This window comes from Ananas comosus, linkage group 5 (assembly GCF_001540865.1).
Source record: "Ananas comosus cultivar F153 linkage group 5, ASM154086v1, whole genome shotgun sequence".
NCBI lineage: Eukaryota > Viridiplantae > Streptophyta > Magnoliopsida > Poales > Bromeliaceae > Ananas > Ananas comosus.
The window spans coordinates 379,126-393,041 of NC_033625.1; the positions used below are offsets into that span (position 1 = coordinate 379,126).

The 13,916-nt window shown below is 35.6% G+C and overlaps 1 protein-coding gene across 1 annotated transcript; it reads left to right on the forward strand.

Annotated features, from left to right (window-relative positions):
- Positions 5,472–8,935, forward strand: LOC109710962 (UDP-glycosyltransferase 73C3-like). Its single transcript, XM_020233793.1, has 2 exons — positions 5,472–6,158; positions 7,641–8,935. The coding sequence occupies exons 1-2, from the start codon at positions 5,762–5,764 to the stop codon at positions 8,741–8,743; spliced, it is 1,500 nt and encodes a 499-aa protein (XP_020089382.1). The 5' UTR covers positions 5,472–5,761; the 3' UTR covers positions 8,744–8,935.

Consider the following 13,916-nt stretch of genomic DNA (forward strand, 5'->3'; position numbering starts at 1 on the left):
GAGTTTGAATAGATAGTTTGTTAAATAGTATAATCTAATAGGTAAAAATAATAAAAGAGTTAAATCTAATGGTTGAAAACTCGATAGCACCAAACCCTTGGAGCTATCGATAGTATCCCAGCCGAACTCTATATATATATATAGAATTAAGGCTGCTGCACTATCTATAGTATCGGAGCGCCGGTTCTATAGTCTTGTTTTCGATCTTAGGGTGTTCAAATTAATGATCCACAACGTTAAATATGATTTAGGGTATATGAAGTTCTTAGGAATAAAATTTTAATTTTTTTCGACATCGTTTACTTAGTAAATAAATTATATCAAAATAGACGATAAAATTTGAATAATCTTTAAAATTTGAGCATAGGACTTTTAAATTCAATATCAAGAATGTTAACCTTAATCCAGATAGTTTAAAGTATTTTCTATCAGCTTTAATTTTAATCTAGATAGTTTAAAGTATTTTCTAAAAACTCTAAATACCCTAGATCAGTTTTAACGGTGTGGATCGTTGATTTGAATACCCTAAGAACGAAAACGAGACTATAGTACCGAAGCCCCGATACTATAGATAGTATAGGAGACTATCGCTCTCTCTCTCTCTCTCTCTCTCTCTATATATATATATATAAACATGTATTTTAAATTTCGGACTGTCGACATACTTTTTTTTTGGCGGAAAAAAAAGTAATTTCTCTCTCTTTGCTTAAAATAAATAACAGAATTAAATGAATTTTTAATTCGTCTTTATTTCTACAATAGAAAAAAAAATTATATTTATCCAAATTTTTGCTAACCGGAGAATATCTATTGTTAATCTATATTTTGATTCAAAATTTGTTTTAATCTTCTATTATATATATATATTATATATATATTATATATATATATATATATACTATTATATATATATATTATATAATATATATATATTAATCTTTACTATCTACTAATATTTTTATATACCTTTTAATTCATTTTTAGGTTAAAAATATATTTAAATCTTAATTTATAGAATTAAAAATTATAGAAACATTCGAATTCTAATATTTAATACTCACTGTTAGTATAATTTTATAAAAGTAAAAAACTATATATTATTTGCTACACATATTTAGATTTGAGTTAAGATATGGAATGTATTTATCTAATAGTGTAATATAATAAATTATTTTTTTAATTATTTGTAATTTTTTAATAAACATAATGTACAATTTCATATTAATTTAAAATAATTATTAAATAATTAATTATTACGTGTATTTGAACGTACAATCAACTAGTGTATATTATATTTTTATTTATAAATATATATTTATGAGATGTTAAAAATTATTATACATATTTATAAATATTTATTTATTTATTATATATATAATATTTTTTTTATAAATTTGTAATTATTTATTTATATTCCTAAATATATTATATATGATGTAACATGTTTATTATAATTTTTTTTGGTTAATTACATACACGTCCCAACAAATATAGTGAATTACATATATATTTCTGCAAAGCTCAACTTTCATAATTTGTCCAACAGGTTAGGATCCGATAGAGAACTGTTAATTTTTTAACAGTATGCTCGTGAAATGATATTTTTACCCTCACAAATATGTCCCTCCAAAAGTACTCTATCTTCCTCTTTCTCTTCCTCTTCGGGCTGTGGGAGCGGATGGCGGTGGCGGTGGATCATCGACGACGACGACAAAGAAGAAGTAGGAGGAGAAGAGAAGGATACAAAGAAGAAGAAGAAGAAGGAGGCGGCGGAGATCGGAGGTGCTCGGAAGCGAGGGGGTTCGTGGCGAGGTTGGAGAGGTCGCCGACGGCGGAGGGGCGAGGTTGGAGAGGTCGCCGACAACGGAGGGAGGCGAGAGGCGGCTGCGGCGACGATGCAACACCAAGCGCGGAAGCATCGCGCGGCAACGGCGGTGGAAGATACGGCGGAGAGGATGCGGCGGAGGTCGGCGTTGGCGGCGCTTCGGCGAGGTCGGGGTCGTGTTCGCCGGCGACGAAGAAGAGGGAAGAGGAAAAAGGAGAGGAAAAAGAAAGGGGAAGAGGAAGAGGAAAGAGGAAAAGGGAGAGTGTTCGCCGCCGCATCTTCTCCCTCGTTGGCGACGAAGCAGAGGGAAGAGGAAGAGGGAGAGGAAGAACAAAGGGGTAAAATTATCATTTCATTTATTAATTAACCATAGTTAAGTATTTTAACTGTGGTTAACGAAATTTCTCTAACAGAAACTAACGGCAGGGGCATTTCTGAATACGTACATTAGAACTTTTGTAGATACAAATTATGAAAGTTGAACTTTACAGGTATATATATGTAATTCACCATGTTTGCCGGAACATGTATGAAATTAACCCTTTTTTTTTAGAGAGATAGGTAGCACGCTACCCGCTTCGGTACCGATTTCCAAGCTCTTTGTCACTTGCTCTATATTATTATAATTCTAAATATATTTAATCTCTATATAAAAATTATAATAATATATAAAATATATTAATTATTATATATTAATAATATATTTAATAAAAAATATTAAATAGTTTTTTATCCATTTTTTTTCTTTTTAACCAAACAACCATCATAGAAAATAATTTTTTTTTTCCTACAAGCTAAACATTAACGACGTAAAACCGTTTTTGTACTGAAAATTTTTTTCCACCGAAATTTTATTTTCCACAGTTTTACGTGGAACCAAACACACCCTTAGAGTTAATTACACTACTATATTATAGTTTATTTTTTTTATTTGTTATATTATATTATTTTTTAAAAGACACTGTTATTATGTTTTATTAATTTCTGCCATGTATTCTAGATTTATTTTTATTTTTCTTGTTTGTACTTTTTTTTTTCCTATCAATATCACTAAATTATTTTTTTTCTTACTAATCGCTATATTACTGATAATAAATTTATTATTTTAAACAAAATCTAACATCTTATTAAGAGACACCGGTGAAATAATAAAAAATAAAATAAAATAAAATAAAACCTCAATGATAGACTTGTTGAAAATTTTTATCAAAATATTTTCTTGTATTCAAGTTTCAAATATATACCATTTTGTAGGAAATTTCGTGCCATTTGTGGCTCGAAGTAGGAATTAACAGGAGCCAAATTTATACCAAAGTCCAAATTGGCCTCTGCAGTTGGGATAAAATTGAAGAGAATTGAAAGTTGCAATTTGAATTTAGTCGTGGGACGACGGAAGTGAAGAGGGGCCGGCGGGGGCCAAGGCATCTCAACTATTAGAAGAATCTCTACAGATGTGTAATTTTCTAGAATAAGCTTCTAAATTCTACACAGATGTGAAAAATAAGAAAAGATTGCTTTATTGGTGAGACTAATTAGATCAATCCCAAAAAGTCACCGCATGTTTAGGAATATTATCTTTGAATATGATTTTTTTTTGTAAAACTCAATATGGTTTGATTATCCACGTACCTACTGGAAACAAGTCTCCATGTCTACACTTTGAATTACTGCCTCGTAAATTTCTTGCGCAAGATTGTTACATGACCATGAGATGGCGTATGTCGTAAAATGAAGTACATGTAGCAAAATCATCCTAACTTTGATCGCTATAAATAAGTGCAAATTTTATAATATCAAAAAAGGGCAAAACCATGATATGCGCTTACGTCTCCACTTCAAGTTTCGGCTTCACCTAACAAAACATTTGCACATGCATATATGGATCACATGCCATGCGCTATACTATACGCTGGGCTTAGCCAACCTGCCAACGGGCACAAGATATCAGATTAATATATGCCTAATTGTTATAGTCGCGCCCTTAAATGTTTTCTTGTGCGCTAAAAATCATGCGTGAGAAGCGTTAATAATTTTGGTGCGTCAGATTAATTAATATATATATGCCTAATTGTTATAGTTGTGACACAGAAGCAAGCAGCATTTACCAAGTTAAAATTGTGTATGCCGCGGAGAAGCAGCGAGGTGCACGACTCATACAGTAATTTTGATGCTTATGTCGGAGCATGCGTAAGCTACGTCGCTTTCCTCGCGATCTTACTAAAAAACCGAGTATTCTTGCACGTCTATTATATCCCATCTAAGAAAAACACTTTGAATCTCTTACTAGTTATGTACCTTATATTATATTGTTGGTGTGTTAATAATTTTGGTAAGTACTTTTATGAACAAATCATTTTCTACATTATACATACAAGTATATTGATAATTTATAAAAGCAGTATTTTTAAAAAATTTGTATCAGTATTTTTTTATTTGATTCAAATTTATAATGCTGTTTGTCTTGTTGATACATAGGTAATGTAATAATATAGAAAACCAAGAAGGAAGCTCTTTGTAATTGTCGGGACACTCCAAATTAATAATTTTTTCGAAATGCAGGACACACAAGCATACAGCTCGTTATGGCAAATCACACCAAAAAAGGAACGTTCATGAGTCCACATTTGCAGATATAATAAATGATAAGGCCTAATATAAAATAAGGTTAATGTCATACAAATTACTATAAATATAGTAAATGATAAATATATTTCATACAAATTACTATAAATAAGGTTAATGTCATACAAATTACTATAAATATAGTAAATAATAAATATATTTCTATATAATTTAATTTTTATATATTATTTTTATAAAAATTATAATATTTTTAAATATGTCTCTCTGATTTATTATCGTTAGAAAACTATTTTTTTTTTATTTTGTCATCACAAATATATATACCTATAAAAGTCATCACACTATAATATAAAAAAATAAAAATATCAAAAATTAATTAAAATTAAATATTTAATTTATGATTAACTAAATTTTTTTAGTGTATTCTAACGGTAAAAATATATTTAAAAATATTAAAATTTTTATAAAAACAATGTACGAGAGTTAAATTTTGTAAAAGAATATTTATTATTCATTATTTGTCGAAGAAACTATGAAATTAATTTTAAAAAATAATATCAGTTTGACAGTGAACGAGGACAATCAATATGACGTACGTACATACATCATCCTTCAGAGTATTTTTTTATACTTTATCCATCACATCAAATCTAATATGCACGCACAATCATGGCTTATATACACAGTTTAAGCACTTCTCAGATTAGCTTCCGATATTATTTTCTTTTCTTAAAAGGATATTTTGTGCTATAAATACTCTGGCTTACATACTTTTCAAGCTTTAAAAATTTAGAAACGCATTCACTATACAATATTTAAGCTTTATTTAAACGTGGAAATAAGTTGATGTAAAAGCTTATTTAATATGAGCATTTTTTTTCTATATATAGTTGAAAGCTAAAGGAGTTTAATTTTTTTTTACTTCTTAAAAGTTGAAAAAATTAATAGAAATATATTTGTTACTTACAAAATCATTTATACTCGTATGGATCACAAATCCATGGACACCAGTCGACGTATCCATTACCGCGACAGGCAAGCACTTCACAGAGCGCACAGAGAGGCGAGACACATGTATATCTGGATTATTGTTTGTCTTATTATTTATATGTACAAAAAATCTGTCTAATTAATTAACTTATCTGTTGCTACTACTATTCTTCCGCCGCCCCTCTTTTGTTTGCGCACAAACACCTGCATATAAATATAACAGCACAAGCAATGCGAGGTGGTATCAAAAATCCACTTCTAGCTAAATAGTCTCTTTGCGTTACTTAAACTTTATATATACATATCGACGTAGCGGCGCTCGCGCGCGCACAACTCGACTTAATTTCGATATAATTGCCAAAAATGGCCAAGAACGGCGACTCCGATCACGAGGAGAAGGCCCACTTCGTGCTGGTCCCTGTGATGGCCCAGGGCCACACCATCCCCATGCTCGACATGGCCCGCCTCCTCGCCGGCCGTGGCGCCGCCGTCACCTTCGTCACCACCCCTCTCAACTTCGCCCGCATCAAATCCCTCGCCGACTCCGTCGCCAACTCTGGCCTGCCGATCCACTTCCTGCCCCTGCGCTTCCCGTGCGCAGAATGCGGCCTGCCCGACGGCTGCGAGAACATTGACGTGCTCCCGTCCAGCGACCTCCTCGCAAGCTTCTGGCGCGCCTGCGCCATGCTCCGCGAGCCGCTGGCGAGCCACCTGCGCCACAACTCCCCGGCGCCGCCGACCTGCATTATATCCGATACAGGCCACCCGTGGACCGGGGACGTCGCACGGGAGTTTGGCATCCCGAGGCTCTGTTTTCCCTGCTTCGGCGCGTTTGCCGCTCTCGTCAGGCACGTCATGTACCGGTTGAAGATATTCGAGAACGTGGCCGACGAGAACGAGCCGGTTNAAAATTTATAATTTTAATGGCCGATATGGTGCATTTGCTCGTTTAACAGTATATAAGGGTTCAAATCAACTAAATTTTTGTTAAAAAATTTTTTAAACTATTTAAAATAAGATCTAGACTCTAGATTTCAAATATAAAAATTGTATCATCATTTTTTTAAGGATATTCATATTCCAGCCATTCATTTTTCTGTTCACTTGATGGACAAGAGAACAATATCAAAAATGTGTGAAATTTAATTTTCAGATAGTTTAAATAGTTTAGATCATATTTAACGGTGCCGATCATCAATTTAGAAGCTCTATTATCGAAAATAAATCGGTAGTAAACCGAGCCGTTCACTACCGATAGTATTCTAGCAAAACTCTCTCTCTCTCTCTCTCTATATATATATATATATATATATTGGGTTTTAAAATTTTATAGCATAAAATTTCAAATATTATAAAATTTTTAAGTAAATTCTTCGAAAACAAAAACACGTACGGACAAACCCATCGACACCGGCCGACGTATTCTTTACCGCGACGGACAAGCTCTTCACAGAGACAAGCCCACGCAGAGAAACGAGACACACACACACACACACACACACACACACACATATATATATATATTTGGATTATTATTTGTCTTTTATATAATATAAAAAATCTGGCTTATTAAATAGCTTAACTGTTACTGCTACCATTCTTTTATTTAGCAAGCACAAGAATCTTCTTACCTCTTTCGCTGCCCCTCCTTAATATTTTTGCGCACAAGCACCTGCATATAAATATGACAGAAGAAGCCATGCGAGGCGGTATCCAAATCCACTTCTAATATATAGTCTCCTTGCATTATTACTCTACTTTATAGGTATAATATCCACGTAGCACCACAATCTCATCGCTTGCACCATCACGAGCAATTAATTAACTCCGATATAATTACCAAAAATGGCCACGAACGGCGACTCCGATCACGGGGCGAAGGCCCACTTCGTGCTGGTCCCTTTGATGGCGCAAGGCCACACCATCCCCATGCTCGACATAGCGCGCCTCCTCGCCGGCAGTGGCGCCGCCGTCACCTTCGTTACCACCCCTCTCAACTTCGCCCGGATAAAATCCCTCGCCGACTCCGTTGCGAAATCTCGTCTCCCGATCCACTTCCTGCCACTGCGCTTCCCGTGCGCAGAATGCGGCCTGCCCGACGGCTCCGAGAACATTGACGTGCTCCCGTCTCGCTACTGCCTCGCAAGCTTCTTGCACGCCTGCACCATGCTCCGCGAGCCGCTGGCGAACCACCTGCGCCGCAACTTCCCGGCGCCACCGACCTGCATTATATCTGATACAGGGCACCCGTGGACCGGGGATGTCGCACGGGAGTTTGGCATCCCGAGGCTCACTTTTCTTGGCTTCGGCGCGTTTGCCTCTCTCGTCAGGTACGTCCTGTACCGGTTTAAGATATTCGAGAACGTGGCCGACGAGAACGAGCCGGTTTCTGTTCCATTTTTGCCTCATCGGTTTGAGATGACAAAGGCCAAGTCGCCGGGGAACTTCGGCGGGCCCGGGATGGAGAAATTCCGGGAAGTGGCGTTGGCGGAGGAGAGGAGAGCCGACGGCATCGTGGTGAACACCTTTGACGATTTGGAGGCTTCGTATATCGACGCCTACGGTCAGATCACAGAGAAAAAGATTTGGACCCTCGGGCCCCTATCACTCTGCAATAGGGACGTCGGCGAGACGGTGGCGAGGGGGAGCGCGTCAAATGTCGACGTGAGCCATTGCTTGCGCTGGCTCGACTCGAAGAAGCACGGGTCGGTCGTTTACGTGAGCTTCGGGAGTCTTGCTCGCACCATGCCGGGTCAGCTGATACAAGTAGGACTCGGGTTAGAGGCTTCGGAGAGGCCGTTTGTATGGGTGATCAAAGCCGGCGATAGGTTCGCGGAAGTCGAGGAGTGGCTGAAGGCGGAGGGATTCGAGGAAAGGGTCAAGGATAGGGGCCTGATAATAAATGGCTGGGCGCCGCAGGCGGCGATCCTGTCGCATCCGGCCGTGGGAGGGTTCATGACGCACTGCGGATGGAACTCGACGCTCGAGGGAGTGGCGGCCGGGCTGCCGATGATAACATGGCCTCATTTTGGCGACCAATTTCTGAACGAGACGCTGATAGTGGAATCACTGAAAGTCGGGGTTCCGGTTGGGGTTCAACAGATGACACAATGGGGAGCGGAGGATGCCCAAGCGTTCATAAAGAAAGACGACGTCGAGACCGCGGTGGGCAAGTTGATGGACGAAGGGGAAGAAGGCGAAGAGAGAAGAACGAGAGCGAGAGAGCTCGGAGAGAAGGCGAGAAGGGCCATGGAGGAAGGGGGATCATCTTATGAGAATACCAAACTTCTCATTCGAGAAATACAGGCTAAAAATGTGCATGCGGATGGGAAGTTAACAGTGTAGAAGGCGACAAGCTACCATTCTGAACGTTTGTACTGATAAATGTTACAGTTATTTACTACCCAATGTGCCCATGTTGGTGTTGGCAGCCATTGCTTAACTATTGTAATCTTCTACCTTTCAGGTTAATCTTCCTATTGTACGTTTGTTCTAGCATCATATTTATAAACTACTATCAATTTTCATAGATTTCAAGTCCTCCTGGTGCTTTTAGAAAAATATTGAAATCTGGCTCTCTTCTTAATAAGTGTATAAAGTAATATTTTGATTAGTTTTTTTTTCTAAATTAAAATGGGGTTTAATTAGAACGGGAGTGACCTCCCATTGAAGACTTCTCAAACCTTCTCTCTCCAATCCAACCGCCCCTCCGTCTCCTTTATCTCTCTTTTCTTCATATTCTTCATCCACCTGTTCGCCTCCCCTCCCCTTTTCCTCTACTTCCCTCTTCTTCTCCACCATTTACTCTTCCCTACCCACAGCTCTATTTTTTCACCTCAACAATTTGGTGGGGCAACGCCTATATATCCTCTCTCTCGCGTTCATCCCCCCCACTCCCCATGGCTCTATCTTCTCTCTTTTATTGTGGAGTTTTTGTGGAACCTGTACAATGCGCTTCGGTGGTGTGGTCGTAGCGATGGCGTTGGAGACCAAGACGGCAGCGGTGGCCACGATCCGAGGCGACGGTGCAGCGGTTGCAAAGATCGCCTTCTCGAAGGCCAACATCAAGAAGTGGCGGTGTTCTATCTTTTCTTTTTCCTCTTTCTTTTTTCTATTTTTTCATCTACTTTTACCCATTTTACAGGATTTGAGGACACGGGCGGCAATGGTGGAGGCGATGGTAGTGCAGATCGAGGCGACGGAAGCTTAAGTTGAGTTGGATTTTCCTAAAAATCTAATTTTATTAATGAAAATCTAGATTTTTTTAGTTTAGATCGAAGAGAATTGAAAGTTGCAATTTGAATTTCGTCATGGGACGATAGAAGCGAAGAGGGGCCGGCGGGGGCCACGGCATCTCAACTGTTAGAAGAATCTCAACATATATGTCTAATTATCTGGAATAGGCTTCTCTAAATTCTACACAGATGTGGAAAATAGAAGAAAAGATGGCTTCATTGGTGAGACTAATTAGATCAATCCCAAAAAGCCACCACATGTTTAGTAATATTATCTTTGAATATGATTTTTCAAACTCGATATGATTTTGATTACCTACGCATCTACTTGAAACAAGGCTCCATGTCTACAGTTTGAATTACTTCCTCGTTAATTACTTGCGCAAGATTGTTACTTGAGCAGGAGATAGCGTATGTCATAAAATGAAGTACATGTAGCAATATCATCCTAACTTTGATCGCTGTAAATAAGTAAAAATTTAATAATATGAGGTAAGGGTAAAACCACAATATCTCCACTTCAAGTGCGAGCTGCACCTGACAAAACATTTGTAGATGCATGGATCACATCCCATGCACTATAACATATGTTGGGCTTAGCCAACCGCCACAACGGGCACAAGATATCAGATTAATATATGTCTGATTGTTATAGTCATGCCCTTAAAATGTTCTCTTGCGCGCTAGCAATCACACATGGCTCATATTGATTGATTTGTGGGTCTAGTTCGTCAGCAACATTTCGGAGGATAATGAGAACAGAAGCTTTCAATGCACGTACGTACACACAAATTAATGGACCAGGCTATATATCCTTAGTAGGGCCTTGGCCCAAAATCATGAAGCAAAGCATGAATCAGAGTTTACGGCTTGCCACGAACGTGAATGTTGTGATACGGAAGCATCAGTTACCAAGTAAAAATTGTGCATGCCGCAGAGAAGTAGCGAGGTGCACGACTCATACAGTAATTTTGATGCTTACGTCGGAGCATGCGTAAGCTACGTCGCTTTGCCAGCGATCTTACTAAAATACTGAGTATTCTCGTGTAAATTACGAGGAGCCCTAAGATCTTTTATCTAGATACTATCAAATATCTAGAGGGGGTGAATAGGTATATAGGTCCAAAATCATAAATCTTAATGTGATAAAAAATTAAATGCGAAAAATAAAGATCTCACCGAGATTTATGTAGAAAATTCTACTTTGGAGAAAAATTCACGGGACCAACACGTAAAAAAATAATTCACTAAGATAGGTGATTACCGACTCCACGGACTCGACCTCTTTTAATCTTCTATGAATCTCGCGCAATCCTCCGAGTTGTCCATACCCTCACGTTCGAATCCACGAACTTTTCGCACACATCCGAATTCACGGGCCCACGATCCGAATTCTCGAACCGCCTTCGATCGCGCCGTATCCATAGCGCCGCACATGAAGAATATCATGATTATGGTGATCCTTCACTTAGAGTATCGATAAAGAATCAGAGAAGAATCTCTAAGCGAAACGTTGATCAATTTAACATATAGATATCAATTTACAATATCTCGAATTGACCTAAAAGAAGTTAATATATAGAAAATAGATTTAGAACGAAAACCTAGCCTCTAAGGTTTCTCAAACATTTATTCAGTCTCAAACATTTATGTAAATTAGAGAACCCCAATAACTTATTTATAGGCCTTAAAATCAATTAGAGTCGGATTAGAATCAATTAGAATCAATTAGAGTCGGATTAGAATAAATATAAGGAATTTTACATGCGTACCGGTACTGCGTAAGTTGGTACCGGTACCACATGACAAAACAGAAAATTTCTCAAGCTACGTATCAGTATCAGACCAATGCAGTACCGGAACCAGACTTCAGTACCGGTACCCTGCCAATTCAGTACCTATACTCAATGCAATTTCCAGAATTGTATCATCTCGGATTTCTCTCGAGTTTTGAGGTACTATAAAGTTGAGGTACCGGTACCCCTTGTTGAAAACTTAGTTTTTCAAATACAATTTTGAAGAATCGAAAACTGATACCGTTACTCACAATCAAAAACTTTTATAATCAAATCAAAAATACTAAAACCTACTTATAATCCATATTTCATTGAGTTATATGATTTTAATGTCATAAATAAGTTTGAATCACCATAATATGATTTAAAACCTTATTTTAGTATCGTGATTCACGTAGTGAGATGTTTCTGAATTTTCAAAATTTTGGATTCTTTAATTTTCGACAATCACGCACCGAACCCGTCAAGACTCCGACTAAAATAACGAAATTTGCCAATACAAAATATTTAATATCTTGCATGTCTACTATATCGAATCTAAGAAAAACACTTTGAATCTCTAACTACTTATATACCTTATAATAATATATTGTTGGTTTGTTAATAATTTTGATTAGTACTTTTATGAACAAATCATTTTCTACATTATACATACAAGCATATTGATAATTTATAAAAACAGTATTTTTTAAAAAAAGTATATTAGTTTTTTTTTTATTGATTCAAATTTATAATGCAGCTTGTCTTGTTGATACCTTGGTAATATAATAATAATATAGAAAACCAAGAGGAAAGCTCTTTGTAGTTGTTGGGACACTCAAATTAATAATTTTTTCGAAATGCAGGACACGCAAGCATACAACTTCGTCATGGCAAATCACACCAAAAAGGAACGTTTATGAGTCCACATTAACAGCTACAATAATGATAACGCCAATATTATAATATCGGGCGTGCTCTTATCTTTTTGGCTGATATTCGAATGGGTGAACGAGCCCACAATCAAGATGGACTACGTGCACACGTTCATCTTTTCAGCGCCAACTTAGTCTCTTATCTATCACATCTAACTAATATGCACATCATTATTATGATATACTTCATATCTATTTCTACTACATTAACAAAGATTTTTAGGAACCTTAGGTGCCGTGTGTCTCCCAACTCTCTCTACTCTTCCTCCTATATATATATATACTATATATATATATATATATCAATAGTATATATGTATTTATATAGGGGATATATAGATATATAGTGGGCTTGTATGCGTTTTGGAAGCCACGGAGCCTCGTTAGTTTCAAGTTATTTTCGATGGTTCGAACTTTCGAATCGATGTGTTCTGGTTCTCGTTAGATTGAATATAGAGTATTTGAAATATCTAGAAAAAAATTTTTTGTGATTTTTGATATCATTTGGGCCCTAATGATCGATGGGCCTCAAATCAATAATTTTAATAACCGTGTGAGCGTTTGCAAGTTTAACTTGGGCTTATAGAAAAAATAATCATGCGACATAAATTTTGATGAAAATTCTTTTCTTATCCATATAACAGATCAATATCTGTTTGATCTAAAACTTTATAATGTCATTCATCATATTTATAGTTTCTTATTGCTGATTTAAACCGACTTCGATCACTAGGCAAATGATATCGAAAATCTCAAATTTATTTATAGATCAAGTTAACTATCTGTCGATTCGAAGATTTGTGCGAACATCGAAATAATTGGCAAGCACGGAAGCAATCGGGCGTTTCCGTGCTTCCAGAAGCCATACCGACGCACTATATATATATATATATATATATATATATATATATATATATATATATTCGCACAATGCAGTAAATATAAAAATATTTTTATAATAAATTTTATTTTTTTAATATTTTTATTATAGTTTTATAATCCTAATTATCAATTAAATAAAAATTATATAAAAATAATTTAACAGTTAAATCTATTTAAATAAAGTTTATTAAAATTAGTATATGTGCAAAGTAAATTTATACAATAATTTATTTTATAAAGATTTATATGAAAAGAATTTGAGATAAATCTATAAAAATAATTTTTTTAAAAAATCAATAAATAGAAAAAAATTAAAATTGTAGAAGAAATTGTTTAATAAAAATTAATTATATATATACACATATACATTATATTTCTAAAATTTTACTCCTGAAATTTAAATTCTGTATTTTTTTATATAGAGATATTTTACGTGATTTAAATTGCATCTATCAGGTTAAATTTTATTACGCGATTTATTACGAATATTATTAATAAAATTAATTAAGTATAATATATTTAATTAATTATTAATAAAAATAATTAATTAATTTTATAGAGTTTAGAGATTTAAAATTTTAAATTTAGAAGTTTAAAATTTGAAAATAAATCTTATAAGTTAAATTAAAATTTAAAATATAAAATTTGAAAGTATCAAAATTTAAAATTATATATATATATATATATATAT

Coding starts and splice junctions, on each gene's coding strand:
- LOC109710962 (XM_020233793.1), top strand. CDS start 5,762: ATGGCCAAGAACGGCGACTCCGATCACGAGGAGAAGGCCCACTTCGTG. Junction 6,159..7,640: donor CTGCATTATATCCGATACAG/GCCACCCGTGGA, acceptor TATCTGATACAG/GGCACCCGTGGACCGGGGAT.